The sequence below is a fragment of the Uranotaenia lowii genome, chromosome 3 (assembly GCF_029784155.1).
Source record: "Uranotaenia lowii strain MFRU-FL chromosome 3, ASM2978415v1, whole genome shotgun sequence".
NCBI lineage: Eukaryota > Metazoa > Arthropoda > Insecta > Diptera > Culicidae > Uranotaenia > Uranotaenia lowii.
The window spans coordinates 232,513,806-232,527,505 of NC_073693.1; the positions used below are offsets into that span (position 1 = coordinate 232,513,806).

A 13,700-nucleotide genomic window follows, 5' to 3' on the forward strand; every position below is an offset into this window, starting at 1 on the left:
TCCCTTAGCTTTAGAATGATTATAGTGTTAAGAAAAGTTAAAGCTCCTCTAATATCGTACTCTGATATTTCGTTATCATACGTCAATCCTGGTTCTGGAATCCACTGCTACAGCTTCCTGCAGTGTTAATATCGCTTGTTTCAAATTTTGCGTCACAGAAACTCGTTGTAGTCGTTTAACCTGAGCGTTAACTGGTCAGTTAAATAAAAATATATATCACAAGACTGTTTTCTGAATCTCCTGTATGGTTAAGCTATGATTCAGAGGTACTGTACTATTGTACCTATATTTACCTTCCTCTTAGTGTGGACGTACATGTCCCTGTTTTGCCCGACTACATTTCTTTAATTAACAGAGTAAGTTTAATAAAAGTCCTTATTTCCAATATTATGAATAAAAAAAAGCTTTATTGCTTAAAAATCCCTATGTGGATAGGCTAAATGCCAACTTTGCCATTATAAAATCGTTTATTTGCCCTCATTGTAGCAGCCTGGTTAGAACATTTTCTGATCATTGTAAACTCAAATCTCCTGAACTTTGTAGTTGTGAATCAATAATGTTTGATTCATTTCAGCTCATCTATGCCTGTTTTTCGTTTGCTAGGAAGCTTTTAGGTACTCTCGCCTATCCTGTTAAAAGTGTATCTAATTATAAGAATTATCTAGAGTTTGTTTTGATTAAGTCGTATGAGCCACTCAACGAGTTTCGAGGAAATCGCGAGGAAAGTTTCACAACACTTTTTTTTTATTCTAGTATTAAAACTATTGTTCAGAATTGTCTGAAAACTTGGTTTCCAATCGTAAAATGGATAAAGAATATGCCCGTGTATTCGATATGGGCATTAATATTGTTCTTAGAAGTCAACATGTACTTACAACCTTTTGCCTTGATGGTTTGGCGCGTACGTCGTTTCGTTAACTTTGGAATTCAATCTTGATAAAAGATTGAATTTGCCCAAAAACTCCGCTATCCCGTTTGAAGTTGTTTGAAGTAACGTGTACCTACTTAATTATAATGGGAAATGTTTTTCTTTAATCTGTACTGCAAAACTTCTTTCAATAACTGATAACTGCTGCAATTTATTCAAATTTATTCAATGCAAAGAAAAAGTTTTTCCAGGCGCTGTAAAATCCGAATTTTTTTTTATTTTGCAGGATTAATTCACATTAAAAAAAAAACAAAACATTTTTTTTTAGGGACTTTGAAAAAAAAAACGACTAAAACGTTGTTGACGTGTTTCGATTAAAAAAGAAAAATTAAGTTGTTTGTTCTACGGCCATGTGTACAGCTCCTAAGTTTTATCAAGTTTCTCAATTAAAACTGTCCCCATTCACCCAACTCGAGGGCAAAGCAAAAATTGCGGTTTATTAATTTATCCTAGAAAATACTTACAACATAATTTTGTTTCATTGTGTTTGGTTCTGGTCCACAACTTAAATCATCTTTAGCTAATCGGGAGCTGAAAGAGCTGCATTTGACAGAAAAACAGTCCCGCGATTTTAGGATTTGTCATAGTTGTCATAATGCTTCAAACAATAAAATATCAATATCTAAGTATTTTTGAAGGGTCATTAGATTGACATGGAAATATTGAACACTTTTTAAGAAAAGAACAGTTGCTTTTCGACTTTAGGAAATAAAATCATTCATAATCAAAATATATCTGACCTGACTTGCTCTACTCACTCAACTTAGTCCTTCAATAAACTGTTTAAACAGCCGATAAGCATTTACTGGGTTCACTAAGCATTTCCCTTCGCTCTCCGTTTGTGCCAATCCTGTAAGCAAGTAGAGGGTGCATCTTGGAACAAAGACATTAGCTTCATAGCTTGTTAATCTTCTCCAGTCTAGTAATAGTTGATTTATTCAATAAATTAACAACTGCGGCTGAAGATGCTCGGAGGAAAGCATTAATGGATTATCAGCCTGGCAGCCATCGCATGCATAAGGCTAGGGATTTTGCTCGTTGTTGTCGCAAATGTGCGAACCTTATGCAGCCAATGTTGCACGTCGGATGCAATGAACTGCAAGCTGCCTCTGTCCCGGCTTAAGGCAGCTCGATAGGGTGATACATAATTGTGTTGAGTTATGCAACAGATGGAAACGACTATGACCTTTTGAACCTTTGGGAAAAATTTTACCTTGATTGATTTGATTTAATTTAATGGATCCAGTCAGAGAGCAGAAATTGCATATTAATGTTGTTTATTCTAACAGTTGTTGCTTCAAAGACGAAAATAGTTCTCATGCACTTTTTCCAAAGATTGAAAAGTTATTTGGTTAATCAGCAATCAAAAAGGAAAACTAAAACAATAAATATTTAAATAAACTCCAGAATTAGGTTTCCAAAACTTTATCAAAAATCATATCTATGTAGATATGTCAAATTTGATTATGTTTGAAAAATAAAAAAATCGAACTTTAAAATTTTATAACCAGGAATCACCCTACTGCATCCCTCATGCTGCTCATGTGGTGATGCATGGAAAACAAATCCTCTTCTCAACCTTGCCGTTACATACATCACCGTTAATTTGGATTTTGGAAAAGATATTTCTGTGCTGAAGTTGGCAAAGAACCGTAAAATTTAAAATTTTTTCTAAGGAACGAAAAAGAAAATATATTCTTTTTTTCAAGACATGAAATATTACACAATGATTATCGACCTTTTAGCTTTTTCTACCAATAATTCATCTTTGATCTCGATCTTCTGAGAAATCCAAACAAATGCATTAATTTTATTGATCTTCGCTGATACACCTTCATCTGTCCGACCGAACTGACCTCGACCTAGATTAACCATGAAAGGTAGTCCTCATAAGTCAATCTCAATCATTTACAGCCCTTTTTTTCGCCGTCCGCCGTCGTTGTTCAATCAATTAACTAACACTCGCCTTCGCTGCTATCCCCAAAAATGCCCTTGCATCAATTTTCTGGCCCTTAAAATTGACAGACCCCATTGACAGATATCCCAGAACTGATTGAGGTGTTTGGGAAGGTGTCTTTTTTAAATGAGCCCTTTCGAAGCCGTGACGCAGAACCATTTTAGGAAGTCACTAAGTGCTCGTATCAAATTTGAGTGGAATGAAACCGTAAACCCTATACATAAGCCGGGCGCCAGGTCATAATGAAATCTTTCATGCTGATCAAAGGAAGTACACCGTACGAGTGAATTTATGATACGTCATTCCGAATAAGGAATTTGCTCGTTTTTGTTCGATTATGTTTCTAATCAGATATCGGTTGAAAAAAATGGGATTGAGTATTCATAATTGGTTTCGAATGTCAATCAAATGTGAACAAGCATTCTAAGAAGTAAGCACCAAGCACAGTTCAATTTTCAATTAAACCACCGTGACATAAACTGATACAATAGTCCTTATATCGGTTGGTCGTTTTTTTATGCACAAAGTAAGTTGAAATGTTTTTAATTTTAAAATTATCCAGAATGTGGGAAACGAAACGGCACGGATTGTTAGCACCCCCGACTATTTGAACGAAATTTCATGCTGAACGTGTTATGGATATGAAACGGCATTCACCGCGTGACCATCTTTAGTGGCCCCCAGGTGTAAGGAACATTACGTTCATTTCATCATTTGTGCGTTCGGAACAGGTATGGAAAACCCCTGCATGGCTTTTTTCTCAAAATTAATCCATTTTTTGTAAAACCCTGGTAGCTTGTTTCTGGAAAAGCTAGAACACTGGTTAAAACAGTTTTCGAGTTCAAGTTGTGTTAAACTTTCGCTGTGTATTTCTCGGGCAAATTGAAGCTTATATTTAAATTATATAACCAAATTATCTTTGCTAAATATCCAACCGTTTAACTTTTATTTTAAAATTAAATTATTTCCTGAAACTTTAACAATAACTAAATTACGAAAATTGATATCATTTTTTCATATATTCCATGAGCACTGAGCATTGTTACGAATTTTACTAAACAAGCTGTACCTAATTACAAATGTTTTCAATCCTAAGGATTAAAGCTGGTGAAACCGTCATAAATGGTGATACGGTCAAAATTTGGTCAAGGGAAAACGCGTGTAAATCGGTGAAATCGTTTATTTAAAAATCAAATTAAATTTCTTTTTCAAGTTTAATTAGTATAAAATTCAGGAAAAATATTCAGTTAGGCTTCCGCTTTTCAAATCCGAATTGCCGGGCCTTACGCTTAACCCCTGCCATCAGATTTTGTACAGCCGCCTTGTCCACCTTCTTCGCCGCAGAAAGCCAGTTTGCCTTGAACTGCTGCTCGTCTTTAGCAGTTTTTTTGGTCTACTTTAGGTTCCGCTTGACAATAGCTCGGTATTTCTCAATTGGGCGGAGCTCTGGCGTGTTGGGAGGGTTCTTGTCCTTGGGAACTACCTGCACGTTATTGGCGGCGTACCACTCCATGGCCTTTTTACCTCCATGGCCAAATCCGGCCAAAACAGTACGGAACAACCGTGTTTCTTCAGGAAAGGCAGCAGAGGTATATTCAACTACTCTTTCACGTAAATTTCTTGGTTGACAGTCCCGGAAAATGCTGTTTTTCAAGCTACAGGTACAGATGGCAAAACAGATATTTCTTCGCGAACTTTGACAGTTTCATGTGCTTGAAAATATCTGCTACCTTTCCCCTTCCTTTTGCCGTATAAAACTCCTGTCCCGGAAGCTGCTTGTAGTCGGCTTTGACGTAGGTTTCGTCGTCCATTACCACGCAGTCAAACTTCGTCAGCATCGTCGTGTACAGCCTCCGGGATCGCGCTTTGGCCGTCGTATTTTGTTTATCATCGCGATTTGTTGTTTCGCTTGAAACTACCTGCAACTCTCTTTGTTGTCTCAGCGGCTTTTGGTTTCCGATTCAGCCCCGATCCAGACTTCCTGGCTGTCGAAAAACGATCTCCAAACACTTTAATTACATTTGTAACGGTTGATTTGGCAACTTTGAGCGATTTTGCCAGCTTTGTGTGCAAGTAGCTTGGATTTTCGCGATGCGAGAGCAAAATTTTGATACGCTGCTCTTCTTCCTTGGACGGCATTTTGACAACTGAAGAGTGAATTCCAAGATCAAAATAGGAGCAACATTCTACACTCACACACCTTCAAAATGAGGGGTGTTCAGGTTTTTTAAATGCAAAATTGAAAGAAATACGTCAAGTTGATATTGGCCAAATTTTGACCGTATTACCCTTTATTCGCAAATAACTAAATTGAAAAACTGTTAGTACTTATAAGATGATGAATAGTCACTGATTACAAATACAATGGGATTTGGATTTGAATTTTAAATAAATCAGGCTTTTAAAATATAATAAACAACTTTGCTTGCTTTGCTATGAGAAATATTAAAAACGAAATTCTATTCAATTTTTTAAGGGTTGAGTAAGAAAGATAATCTTATCTTTACTCACATATTTCAGATTTTTTTTTGTATTTTAGCGGCTGTTAACATAAAAAGAGCAAATTTTCTTGAACTTTATTATGATCACAGTCATAAAATCTCCCTAGTTCATTTAAGTTCTCAAGAGCAGTAAAAGTGTGTAAGATACATACATTTGGAATTATTAAGGATTATCAATTCCTCTTATATTCATATTTATTTGGATCAAACTTCAAACATCCATATTTTTGTCTTTATATACTTATGCACATTTTTATTCATTGTAGAATATATGGATACATTAAAATTAAATCACTGCTTTTTGATACCAATTGGTTCTTTTAACAAAGTGATTGATCAAAGCCGTGTCGTCATAAGGTACCTTTGTTTCTACTACATTGGATTCTCTTTCCAAACGATTTTTTTTTCGAATAATTTTATTTTTAACGATTTTTTCGAAATAAGACGATTTGCGAACATGCTGCATTTTTCAAAACCACACCACAAAAGATTCGGAACAACCGTAGAAGGAAACAATGTTCTAAAAAAATATTTGAGCTTCCCAAATTCATCTAGATCATCTCAAAAAGGTCAACTAGGTTGGGTATGATCAATTTTGTCATATTGGCGAAAAAAGGGCCATTTCAATAGATTATACTCTTTTCAAGGAAAAATTTTTCATGAATATTGAATATCATCACAGGATGAGTAATTCAAAATGATTTCCTGGAAATCATTGTGTTTTATAAAAATGTTTTGCTCTAGGGCATTTTGATATTTGTGATTCTTTGTCCATAGTGAAAATGCAAAAAAAATGACTCAACCTTTTTATAGATGTAAAAGATCATTACTGTGAGAAGTACAATTCATAAACTGCATGTTTTCAACCTACTGAACAAGATGTAAGACTTATCACATTCTCATGAGATTTCGCAACCTTGACTTTACAGGGTCCGGAAATTGAAGTGCTACATTGAAATAAACATATAAATTGATCAAAACAATAACTATTTATTTCAAATTCATTGTTGGGCGTCCAAAACTTTCAACCTGCGGTGTTTAATCCCGCCTTCGACAGCGCCTTCTCGTTCGGGCGTCCCAACACCGATGGGGGAGGGCGGACAGGAAGATCTTACCCGGCTATTGTCTGCAATTTGTGGCTGCTGATTTCGGTGGCTTCTCAAAGTGGGGTATTCCTCTTAGATCTTTGGGGTCATCAATATCACATAGAACACATGAAGGTACACTAAACAATCAACATCTATTACAATAAATTAACATTAAAAAACACTTAAACTACTGACAAAAAGTTAGACTTCGCGTGAGGAAAAACCTCCGATCGCGTGCGGGTATCTGGTTGCAACTGACGATCACTCCCACTGAAGACGACGCCAGACCGATGTGCGATGTTTTCTCATCGGCGCGACATAGTTGATCGGTTTTCGTGCTTATACTCATTTCGCTCTCACCAACCCACCGGTCGGCGTCGGCGGTCGACTGCGACGTCTGATCTCCACTCTCTTCAATGCGTATAGTGGCTAGCATCGGTAGCAGCACAGCAGCCAACAGACCAAACAGAGGGGATGACGAATTTGCAGTTATACATTGGCGTATCTAGGGTTGCTTACTCGCAGACATCCTGGCCCGCCCAGAAATAGCACGATTTCTGCAAAATAGAGAAAAAAACTCTTCCGTGGTGATGATAAGTGGGATGGGGGATGGGAGTAAGGATGGGTGGTTTATGCTTGCACAGTATCATATTTCATATCTGACTCAGGTTCAATTGGCAAAAAACAAATTCTTTCCACCGCACGAGTTTTGTACCCATTGCTTGTCTTAAGTGTTACAACTCGTACAATGCCATCTTGACCAGGGTGTACTTCTGAAATGCGACCCATCTTCCAATGTATCGGAGGAACATTGTCATCGCAGATGACTACCAATCTGCCGATCTCAATGTTGACATTTTTATTCCACCTTTTCGTTCTAGCTTGCAGCTGCGAAAGATATTCTTTTCGCCACCGATTCCAAATTTGTTGGACCTTTTGTTGGATCAGCTGTGTCTTATCGAGCCTATTAACAGGTATGTTCGACAAGTCACGTTCTGGAAGCGCCTGCAAGGAAGACCCCAACCAAAAGTGTGCCGGTGTAAGGGGTTCCAAATCATTCGGATCATCTGATTGCTGTGTAATAGGCCTCGAATTAAGACAAGCCTCCACCTGAACCAACAACGTTTGCATGTCCTCAAAGGACAGGGGGTGGTCACCAATGACCCTAATTATGTGGTGTTTTGCAGATTTTACTGCCGCCTCCCATAGGCCACCAAAATGAGGCGCTCGAGGAGGATTTAAATGCCACTGGATTCCATCGTTTGCACAGTATTTAGAAATTAGTTCATGATGTTCCTTGGATCTCAGTAGCTTCATCAAATCATGCAGGTAGTTTCTAGCACCAATGAAGTTGGTTCCGTTATCAGAGTAAATATCTGAAACCTTTCCCCAACGTCCTATGAATCTTCTAAGTGCCTGTAGAAACCGATCTGTTGTAAGGTCAGTTACCAATTCTAGGTGCACTGCCTTCGTCGCGAAACAAATAAACACCGCTACATAAGCTTTAACCGAAGGCTTACGAGGCGCATGGCGTAGATAAACCGGGCCAAAATAATCAACCCCGGTTTTAGTGAATGGGCGTGATTCTCTAACTCGTGCAGCAGGCAAGTCTCCCATGAATTGCTCCATAGGCTTAGGGCGCACTCTAAAGCATTTTATGCATTTGTGAATTACATTTCTAATCACGCTCCTTCCTCCCAGAGGCCAAAACCGCTGTCTGACAGCGCAGAGAGTTAGCTGAGGTCCAGCACGCAGCAATTTTTTGTGGTATGATTCGAAAAGTAGCTTGGTGAAATTATGATTCGCGGGTAGAACCATGGGGTGTTTAAAATCTTCGGATTCCTGAGAATGCATCAGCCTACCGCCGACCTTAATGATGCCATTCTGAATAAAAGGGTTAAACCAACGCAATGGTGATTTTCTGGGAACCGTTTCCCCCCTTGAGCATGACTTCAGCTCATCCTGGAAGCATTCTCGCTGAACTAGGCGTACCATAACCATTTCTGCCTCTGACAACTCTGTCGCTTTTAGAAACCCAGAAGTTGGACCTTCTTTTGACTTTCTAAGAACTCGAATCAAGCGAATCCAAATAGCAGTGGAACGGATAAGTTTCGTATAGTCGGAAAAGTGGGAAATAAACCAATTGTTGAACTCTCGGCTAACCGAGGTTGTTGCAGCTACCTTTTTGTGTCTCCTTTCGTCTTCTCCTTCTTCTTCAAGCATGCTGACCGAGGCGATTGGCCAGCTCTCCATGCTTTCAACTAACCATTGTGGACCATTCCACCAAAACTCGTTGTCAACTATCTCCTCGGGTAGAATACCACGAGAGATTAAGTCCGCGGGGTTCTGCTTTCCTGCTACATGGTTCCATTGACACCCTTCGATCATGGTTTGAATTTTGCTCACCCTGTTGGCCACGAAAGTAGTCCAGGTTGACGGCGTAGAGGAAAGCCAGCGTAGAACACATGTGGAGTCGGTCCAAAAGAATGTCGAGACTTCGCCCTTGAGGGCCTTTTTCACATTGACTACCAGCTGAGCCCCAAGCAATGCTCCACACAACTCTAGTCTAGGAATACTTTGCGACTTCAACGGTGCTACGCGTGACTTTGATGTAAGGAGGGTTGCTTTCCGTTGACCTTGGGAGTTCTGGCTGCGGATGTACACACAAGCTCCGTACGCCTTCTCTGACGCATCAGAAAAACAATGGATCTCAAGCAGAACAGGGTTAGAAATTATAACGCATCGATTTATTCGGATCTCATTGAGCGAACTGAGTTGCTGGTGGTATTTTCTCCAAGCTTCATCAATCATCAACGGTACCGGTTCATCCCAGCCCAGTCGTTGATCTTTAGCATCCCTCAACATCCAAATTTTCTGCATAAAAATCTTAGCAGTAGCAATTACGGCTCCAATGAGCCCCAGGGGATCGAAAAGCATAGCAATAACGGACAGTATTCGCCTTTTAGTTAATGGTTCAATAGATTCTATGGCCGGAATACTGAATTGAAAGCTGAAAACATCTGATGTGGGCATCCATGTCAAACCTAAAGTCTTGACCGATGGATCAGGATCCAGGTTTATACCTTCCGGACATTTGATGGCCAAATTGTCTTCAGAAACGTTCTTCAACACATCAGGGCTGTTTGAGGCGTATTTTCTCAAACGAAACCCACCAGAACTCATCAACGCATCAAGCTGAACTTGCAGCTCACTCGCTTCTTCCACGGTATCTGACCCTGTGATGACATCATCCATGTAGGTGTCATTCAAAACAGCCCTTGCTGCAAGTGGAAATACCTCTTTCCCATCCGTGGCTAACTGTTGTAACGTTCTAGTGGCTAGAAATGGAGCTGGTTTGGTTCCGTAGGTGACTGTTCGCAGTTCATAGATCGATATTTCTTCCTTGGGAGATGATCGCCACAAAATGGATTGGAGAGGACGATCATCTTCAGCGATATTGATTTGCCTGAACATTTTCTCAATGTCGGCAACAACCATAACCTGTTTGGTTCGACAACGGAGGATAATCGAGCGTAAGTCATCCTGAATAACAGGGCCATTCAAGAGCCCATCGTTTAACGATACTCCACTTGAAGTTTTACAAGAGGCGTCAAAAACAACCCTGACCTTTGTAGTGGTACTGGCCTCTTTAACAACTGGATGGTGTGGCAAAAAACAACGCTTGATAACTAATTTCTGACATGACTCATCTTTCAACTCAACTATCTTTTGCATGTGACCCAAATGAACATATTCCTCCATGAACTCCTCGTATTGCTTCCTAAGGTTTTCGTCCCTAGAAAGTCTCCGTTCCGTTGCCAGAAATCGCCGCATAGCGATCTCCTGCGATTCCCCCAATCGGTCAATAATACTATCATTTCGCGGTAGAGCAACTGTGTACCTTCCGTCGGACTCGCGTTTCACAGTTTTCGAGAATAAGCTCTCGCATCTGGCTTCCTCTGGTGAAAGAATATTGGTTGACTCGACCTCCTCACAGGACCAAAATCGAGCCATCATGGCTTCCAGAGGATCTTCAGTAATCGAAGCATTCGAGATTACTTGTATGGCTTGCCGTGGGATCGGCAAACCTCCGCAGACTACCCAACCAAACACTGAATGATTCAGTGAAGGAAGTTGATCGCCCAAATCGATCTTTTCTCCTGTATGGAAGAAATCGAAGAATGATTCGATTCCTAAAACAATGTCCACCTCACTAGACACCGAAAACGAAGGGTCCGCCAACTGAATACCATCTGGAAATCTCCAGCCTTTTGTTTGTACCGTTGTTGTGGGCAAATTAACCGTCACCTTGGGTAGGACAAGAAAGCTCATAGCTCGCGAAAACTCTGAAACTCGTGATCGAACCGTGGCATGAATTCTCTGCTTGACCTTCGTTGCTGCCTGACCTATTCCTATAACGCAGATTTCTACCCTTTCTCTTGTGGTTTTCAACCGTTGGCTCATTCGCTCCGTAAGCAGATTGCTCTCCGAGCCAGAATCTAGAAGAGCTCTAGCTGGGTATTGATTACCATAATCATCTTCTAAAATAACTACTGCTGTGGCCAAGAGAACCTGCGACGAGCGTTGAGGCGCAGCATTAGAGGACAGGAGATCTGTAGCTGCCAGGTTCGTTACTTGAGGAGCTGATACCAACTGTTGTTCTTGGGGTTTCGATTCCTCTGTACCCTTTCGAAATCTAGAACCTCTAGATTCCTCCTTGTCCGACCTAAAACAAACCAAACTATGGTGACGACCCTTACAATGGCGACAAGAATACCTCGATTTACATTCTTTTGCCCTATGGCTCCTGCTGAAGCAATTTCTGCATAGCGAATGACTTCGTAGCAACCCTTCTCTATCCTCGATCTTCATGCGCTGAAAAGCCTGGCATTGAAATAATGGATGATCCGCTTGACAAGCAACGCACGCTCTACCAGACGATTGGAATGAACTGAAGCTACCCCTAGTAGAATGCTTAAACCTTGGGACTTGTTGTGGCTGAACTACCTTGGGCTCTACAACCTTAACCGGCAATGATTCTAAAACTCGCACACGCCTGCGAAGAAACTCCGTCAAATCTTGTACAACATCTTGGTCCTTGGCGGCAGAACTTTCTTCCCATCCTCTGCGTGTCGCAGGATCGAGACGCGAGGAGAGAAGGTGGACCAGAAGAAGATCCTTGTATTCTTCGGGTTGTATGATCTGATCTAACGTCTGCACAATTCTCTCGAACCCTTCCAAGAGAACTTGCAGATCACTGACGGATTCCTTTGTCAAAGAGGGGAGCTGAAACAGACCTTGAACTTGTCTTTTCCGGAAGAGCTTACTGTTGTTGTATCTCTTCAGCAACAAATCCCAGGCGATTTGGTAGTTGGTCTTCGTGATCTTGATAGGGTCAATTAGAGCTTTTGGTTCACCTTGCAAACAACCTTTAAGATAGTGAAACTTTTCCACTTCCGGTAAATCAGTCTTCCAATGAATGAGAGACATGTATAAATCCCGAAAACTTAACCATTCTTCAATATTCCCATTAAACGTTTGAAGTTTGATCTGAGGAAGTCGAACGTGATCAAGAGTTGGTTGCATTACCGAGTCATTCACCCTAACTGTACTACTCAAATCCGATAATTGAGTCCGTTCCTTAAGTTTTTCCATAAGAAAGGCCTTTGAATGGTAATATTTTTCGCTAAACGTGACCCTTTCACGCTCGAAATAAGTTTCGTCTAAGTCAAAATCATCATGAGATTGAATTTCAATCAAAGTATCATTCAGTTTCTCCCACAGGTTATCAATTTCCTCCAGACGAATCTCAATTTGAATCGACGAGGAATCTTCTTGAAATGTTTCAACAAAACGCCAAATGTCACTAAACGAGGACTGAATCTGTTTAAATCGCATGTTCAAAACCTTCAGGCTAGGAGCCACGGTCGAAACTGATGGTTTCTTTGTGCTAGGCATGATTTCTATTGAAAATTAAACAATCGAATTTAAATTCAGCTCAATTTCGATTCAGGCTCAATCCGATTCAACCTCTGAATCGACTCAATGACAGACTATTCAGATTCTGAATGAATACAATTTAAATTCCGAAGCAATCCGATTCTACTTCAAAATCGATTCAATAAGTGACTACCCGATTCACCTCAGAATCCAATACTGACGTTTAAAAGCTGCTTCTGATTGAAACACTCACTGACGATATTAAATTGGCACAATTCAAACGCAAGGCAATCAATACAGACTCAAAAGTGTCACCATCAATGACCTCTGACTCGAGACCTTTTCTGCCTAATCAGATTTGGATCCACTTTATCATCACACATTGATTTTAGATTAAATACGTACCGTCACAGTCAAATTCTGACTCAAAACCATTCAAAAGCTGTTGAAATTCAACTCAATAAAGTGTAGCAGTTCACAATACGACTCAAATATCCACCGGTAATAATAATATCATTCAATAAACCGATTATTTAAATTGCGATCCTCCAATCAATTATGATTTCCAAAATGAAGTTATTCACCACTTCTAATAACCTTTATTTAAACTCGGTCCACTATCAATCAAGCGACCGTATATTTGATAAGCTTTACCAACAATGAAACCCTTTCTCTCTCGTAATCACCATTAAGTAACTCCAATTCATAAATCTTGAGAAGCTTACCAATCATAAACCATTTAAGTGGCAGAAGTTGGAATCTTGTAGGTGCTACCAAATGCACAGACAACTACAATCAGGATAGTGGTGACAATAAAAGGTTCGTTCAGACCTTCTGAACAACCAGCGAACCAAGTCCGACCAACTAGGACACAAATGTCTCCAATTCCAACAGACACAACTTTTAAAATAGAGTCAAAGGCCTCCAGCCAATGACGACAGGGATGCAGTGGTTAAAAATGTTGGAAAAGTATTAAAATCTTATAAAATTCTGTATTTAAAAAAAAACAGAAAGTGATATTTTTCCATTCACTTACACGATCCGATTATGTGCGCACAAGTTCTCCCAGTTGCAACCAGTTCCAAATCCGGGCCAAGTGGTGGGGAGGGGGCGGCGATGTTCCAATCGCCGTGCTACTACCAGTATACCGTCCAAGTTGGCGATGTTCCAATCGCCAAGTGGCCCGACCTCTTCGGAATCGTATCGACACCGTACATGCACCGATGTCCTAGCGCGTATATCCAATGGCCAACCAGCAGCACCAGCACCAAATTCCAGGCCAACAA

General features: G+C 40.1%; 1 protein-coding gene across 1 annotated transcript; it reads right to left on the reverse strand.

Annotated features, from left to right (window-relative positions):
- Positions 1–7,104: 7,104 nt before the first annotated feature.
- Positions 7,105–12,432, reverse strand: LOC129753170 (uncharacterized). Its single transcript, XM_055748965.1, has one exon. The coding sequence runs from the start codon at positions 12,430–12,432 to the stop codon at positions 7,105–7,107; it is 5,328 nt and encodes a 1,775-aa protein (XP_055604940.1).
- Positions 12,433–13,700: the final 1,268 nt, after the last annotated feature.